General features: G+C 45.8%; 1 protein-coding gene across 1 annotated transcript in view; it reads right to left on the bottom strand.

The window, feature by feature from the left end:
* Positions 1–6,000, bottom strand: part of cntnap3 (contactin associated protein family member 3) — a 55,703-nt gene that overhangs the window by 24,446 nt on the left and 25,257 nt on the right. The window contains exons 6-10 of the mRNA XM_084693555.1: positions 4,157–4,332; positions 3,740–3,880; positions 1,987–2,248; positions 1,018–1,167; positions 314–485 (exon numbers count right to left, since the gene is read on the bottom strand). Coding sequence (XP_084549681.1) covers positions 314–485; positions 1,018–1,167; positions 1,987–2,248; positions 3,740–3,880; positions 4,157–4,332 — 901 coding nt within the window. The remainder of the gene's footprint in view (positions 1–313; positions 486–1,017; positions 1,168–1,986; positions 2,249–3,739; positions 3,881–4,156; positions 4,333–6,000) is intronic.

Here is a 6,000-nt window from a genome sequence, read left to right as displayed (position 1 = left end):
GGTGTTGGGAAGGCGTTGATCATGAAAACTGTTCCATCATCAATTCTCACATTCAAAGAGAGAAGCCTTGAGCATCTAAACATTCGATAAAAGTGGTGTTCCACAGTCTCACGAGTGCCCACCCCTCGTCCTGTACCACCCATTTCAATGTACAGTGCGACAACACAAAAATCCATTCATTCATTCGTGTGCTCTGTTTTTTTTTTTTGTCTTCTCATTTATCCATCCATTTGTTCCTTCCCCCCGTTAAACAGCGCCTGAACATCGACGCGCTTCGTCACTGTACACGGGGTACCGTTGGGCAGGCACTGACCTGTCGATGATTCCACACATGTCGATTTGCAGGTCACTGAAGTTCCCTATCAGCATCTGCTGCACTTTAATCAGGTCCACGGGATTGCCATCCACGTAGATGGAGCGCATGCAGCCCTGGAACACATTGAAGGGGTTTCTGCACTCCGGGTTGTTTTCGCCATCTGGGCAGCCTGAAGCAGACCGAAATGATAGCAGCAAATCAATACTCACTCACTGGTAAGCCTTGCACATGCAGGTCACAAATAGAGCAGGCTGTTGCCCTTTTGTGATGAAGGGTTAAAAGATGTTCTATTATTCACAGCCGAGCGAGGGTTGCCATCCTGCACAGAGCAGATTTGCGCTTTACGCACCGTCCCTTTGTGGAAGGCCCAATGGGAGGCATGAGCTCAAGGCTGACAAGAAGGCAAACAGGGCTTTTCAGTGTGTTTCTCAGTATGTGTTATGATAAACAAAAGCCTGGTTTGGCCTGTTCTCTGTAGCTGCACATTTGCAGGTAATGAATTGCCAAGACTCGGCTGAGAACAGGCCGACGACAGAAGACAGGCGAAAACAAAAAAAACTCTTAAGGAAAAAAAAACCGTACAGACCCAGAGGCCCAATTCAAACCATTAACCATCAAACCTCCAAACACAACTGGTGTTATCAAGTAGTTTTCATGCTACTGTACTGTTTCGATGCATCGTCCCTGTAGCTTGTCCTCACCTCCGAAGAAAAGGGAGTTTCCTGTCACAACAGGAAATGCAGGGCTGGCGTGAGCCGTGGAGGCCTCTTCTTTGTCTACGGAGACGCTGAGTCGACCTCGTCTGGAGTTCAGCTCCACTGCATGCCACTGTCCGTCATTCAAGCCAGATCCTGTCAGATCAATGTCGGTGAGTGACACCTCACTTGATGTATGGGGGTTTGATGTGCAAACCCCCTCTTTGAACTTGTTTGGACTATGCCATAAACACAACGGATATCACAGAAAAACCCTCAGACTGAGTGAGCTATTAGAACTTTAATTTCACACCCCATAGTCCACCAGGCAGCCTATTCTGCAGACATCCACACCCTCATGAAACACTTGGTAACCGAAGCTATGTATTATAGAAGAGGAGCACAGAAACAGCTGAACATATCAGAGAGCATGAACGGCACAGTGGTAAACAACATGTTTATGCATCGCGCAAAAATGAGACGCATGCTCCCAATGAGACCACATGAGTCACTTGTGACTGTGACAGTGAATCTTGAGGTAACATTTTCTACGTCGAGGTTTTTTTAGGAGGCTTACAGCAACACTAGCCTGACGCAGTCATACTCATAATTCTAGTCAGAATATGAGTCTCTCCGTTGGGCTGTGACTATGTGGCATGTTTCAACCGAACTCGTAAAACAAATGCCTCTTCGCTCCATTGGATAGACCTACAACCAATCGTAGCAACGTAATATGTTGTTTGTTGAAAACAAAATTCAACCCAAGCGCTCTTTCATGACGTTGTTGATTACGTTACTGTTGATCATCTGTCCATCATCGTATAAAGCCCGCCCTGGCAATTTCATTGGTCCGCCCAGCTCCTGGTTTTATATAGTTTGTCCCCAATACGAGACCCTCCAGACCCAGGAAGCCAGGCTACAGCAACACTGCAGTGTGTGTACGAGTGTGAATGTGTGCGTCAGGGTGGCTCCAACCTGCAGTCAGATCCAGCAGCATCCTGCCAGCCTTGTGGATCTGCAGTTTGACTCGGGCTTCGCTGAGGTAAAGCCACAGGGTGGCTCCGTGTGGCTGGAGGTCAAAGGTCATCAGAAGACCCGCTTTGTTCCACGTACGGAACTGCAGGCCCATCGTCACCCCATCGCTCTGAGTCGCCCCCGGCAACTGGAGGAAGCTTTCCGAGCCAGCAAACGTCATGGCGACAGAGACTGGCTCAGCACAAGTAAAGGTCACATTGCCCTGAAGGAAAGAAAAAAAGAATAATAAATATATATATATATATATAATGAAAAGATAAAAACATAAATATTAATTAGTCTGACTGAGAAGGTGAAATCATGGGAACATCTGACCTGACACTGCTGGGAATAGAAAAGCCATTTAATCAGCAAAGTCTCCTTAAAGAGAACGTCAATATTACCATCATTACAGCGAGGGAGCCATGAGCTCCTCGCTCTCGGGACATTAGCATAGCAAACAAGAGCACAGGTGTCAAGTGCAGCTTCTTCGAGTCAGCATTACAGGCAGGTTAGAAAGAGTTGGGGCGTGGATGTGGGGAATGTGTGCTGTTGTCCATCGCTTTGAGTTGGGCTAACTACGTTTGGCTTCATTGCTGAGGCTGCAAACGTGATAAACTACGACCCACATTTCGCCCGGGGCGGTATCAGGAAAGGCATCTTTGTAATGGTTTGGTGTTTGCTGTAAGAGGAAAGTGCAAGGGGAAAAGTGGTAGATCAACTCGAAAGGGGCCTCTGCGAAAGCAGTGGAAGTGATTTACCGGAAAACATACGGCGTACAGTGTTTCTCGTGTACTGTACCACAACAACACGGTTCAACATTGTTCTGCAGGGCCTGGAAATAAAAATGAAACATGTTGTGAAACTCACGTCCCGGAGCCCACTGTGCCTCTGCCTTCATACCCTACTACCCTTTTAAACGTGCTAGTTAAATAGGAGCACATATATTAAACTGTGGTTCTTACTCACAGTAAATGTGTGACTGTATTGGTATTCCGGTAAGCCTGAAAAGTGCTCCCATCTGAGCAGATTCTCTTTATTTGCCACTTCATTTCGGAGAGATTAAGATAATCATTTAGACAGTGGAGAATGTGTTCATGAGAGACCGAAGCGTTATTAAAAAAAATACAAAAATCATTCTCAAAATCTATAAAGGTCTACTCTCAGCTCAGTTACAGGGCCTCATCACGATTTTGTTTAATTAATGAATGAGCAATCATTCACACTATCTTCAAGAGATCCCATTTGTATCATGGCTGGTTCAATAACACATCCAGCTTCGGGAGGAGTGGAGATGAGAGCCTGGCAGAGAACAAGATGGAGGTCTGATTTCCCTGCAGTCACACACAGGCGTAAAAACACACAAACACACACACACACACACAATTCTTTGTGTCCCAGGTCAAATTGTAAATGATTGAATTACATGAGAGGTACAACTCAACGACCAGAACGAGAGCTGATCTTTAGCTTGAGACATCAATACGTGTATCACAACAGTGAAATTCACATAGAAACTAAATTCACACATTCCCACATCTGTTTGTAAAACCCTACTGAAAAAAAACCCAAAGGTATTGCTTGGGTAAACACAAGAAACACATCCTGCTAAGAAGCCAAGCCCATTTTGAAACCGTGCGAAGCCATAATTACGTCCTCCCTCCACACACACCATATTTTCTAGGGCTATGGTAGGGGTGTTATCCCATTGTACCATGCTTGAAACCTGCTCCTGTTGTTTGGCCTGCTCTATCAGGTTCAGGTCATTGTACTGCAGGTTCTCCAGGCATCCATGGAAGCTCCTTCTGGACGCTTGCCTCTGTGGCCCGTGGCACTGGGTCGCACCCAGACTGATCTGGTGGAGGAAGACACACATACCAATGTCACAGTAAGGGCTGAGAGTTGAATGGATTTTTTACAGAGCCAGACAAAAACGAAAACAGTAATGCTTTGAATGTGTGTGTGTGTGTATGTTTGGGAGGGTCTTACTATAATGTTGCTATTAGGGAAAATCCGAGCACACCTGTGTAAGCACTAGACTAGTTTGTGTGTGTGTGTAGGTGTGTGTGTGTGTGTGTGTGTGCGTAGGTGTGTGTGAGTCAAAGTAATGGCAGAAACAGGTCGCTCATACCTCGTGTATCTGCCAGTGACTCAGGTCCACAGGGACCAGGAGTTGCTGAGTACTTTTGTCCACCGTGAAGTTGATGTGCCCGCTGACCCTCTCCACGGTGACATGATGCCAGTGCTGGTCATCTAGCAAACTGCCCAGCGACACAACCTTGTGGTTTTCCGAATACGCACTTTTACCTGGAAAAATAATGAAAATTGGACAATTTGACGAGTCATCAGAGAAAATGGGGAGATGTTCCATTTAAAGCGTGGCAGGTTGAACCGAGAAAGGACCTTACACTTCCGTCCATCCCAAAGCTGTAAGTTCTAGGTTAGCCCAGTCACAGAATAACAAGCCATTACTAAAAAGTGGGAGCAGTTACATCAATGAGTTGTTTGAACAGAAATCCTTTTTGAGGCAGCTTCGCAAGGAGCTGTCAGAGGGTTTTTATGTTTTCAACCTGTAAAACCGGAATTCTGACACTGTGAGGTGCACGGAAAGAATAACCTAGGTTTTTCTCCACCCTCTTGACAGACTCTGTACACTATCCCAGTAGAGGAGAGTGCCCAATAAGTGATAATGCGTGATGAAAAAATTTAGCAAAAACACAGCAGGACATAATTAATGATATATGAACTCCAGCAGGTTTAAATGAGTGGATTCATCTTTGGACCCTCAAAAAATGTTGGGGAAGAGTTTCACTGCCAAGCCTAGCACTAGAGATTGCGGCAAATGCACTTGGTAATTAAATATGCATTACACATTCTTTAGAGGGCTGCAATGAGGGGGAAACTTCAGCTGAACGGCCAACACAGGCTTCTAGAAGTGAAGTGTGTCACTTTTCTGTGGCTCATCAATTGTGGATGAGGTATGTGTATGATGTCAGATTAGATGAGATGAGAGATCCGCACATAAGTGGTCTGAGGAGAAGTCTAACAAACAAATGATCACTTTATTATTATTGATTAACAGCAGCCCGGCTAACGCCAAGCTTGTTTGGCTGTATATAATCTCCGGGCAGATGTGAGGGAGGAGTCAACAGATATTTGATATTATCTTGCTGTCAAAATGCTTTGAACTCTTCAGTGGGATCTTGGCCCACAGTTGCAGTCTCTCCTGCTAGAGATGAAGGCAACCCAGACTCTGAAAAGTCTTCTATTCCTGTCTTGTCGACCACCTCCACCCACACCACATCTGTGGCCTTAAGCATGACTACACATCCCCGATGTGTGGTTCCTCTACAGGAGACCCAACATGAAGAGACATGGGGGAGGGAGGGATAATGACATGGAGTGTAGCCACTTTGAATAGACGGTATGACTCTAATATGTGGCCATATGGTGAATAAAAGCCAATCTGTGCCTGATCGAGTACACAGACGCACATATGGAAAGAACATCAACACGAGCGTTGGGGAAAGTTGCGTTGGCAGGAATACAATTCCCCCCCCCCCCCCCCCCCAATTCTTTTTCCCCAAAGTACTTGAACGTACTTCAAATGTACTTGTTTGAAATGGCAACCGTGAAAGTCCCAGCTCTCTTTACTCTTTCACACTCAAAGTCTCTTTTAGGATGGTGTCATGTCGAGTCTTCGCATTGATCGTCAAGTTAGGAAATCGGGCTATTAATCGGAAGGTTGCCGGTTCGATTCCCGGCCATGCAAAATTACGTTGTGTCCTTGGGAAAGGCACTTCACCCTACCTGCCTCGGGGGGAATGTCCCTGTACTTACTGTAAGTCGCTCTGGATAGGAGCGTCTGCTAAATGACGAAATGTAAATGATCGGCCTTATGCAATCTCATGGGATTTCGCCACAGACTAACCCTCCCACAGTGGAGAACAGTTCACAACAAAAAAATAACATCAT

This window comes from Hypomesus nipponensis, chromosome 27 (assembly GCF_054491055.1).
Source record: "Hypomesus nipponensis isolate SF chromosome 27, ASM5449105v1, whole genome shotgun sequence".
NCBI classification, from domain to species: Eukaryota; Metazoa; Chordata; class Actinopteri; order Osmeriformes; family Osmeridae; genus Hypomesus; species Hypomesus nipponensis.
The sequence above is the reverse complement of the archived record's forward strand: the minus strand, read 5'-3'. Positions and strand labels throughout refer to the sequence as shown.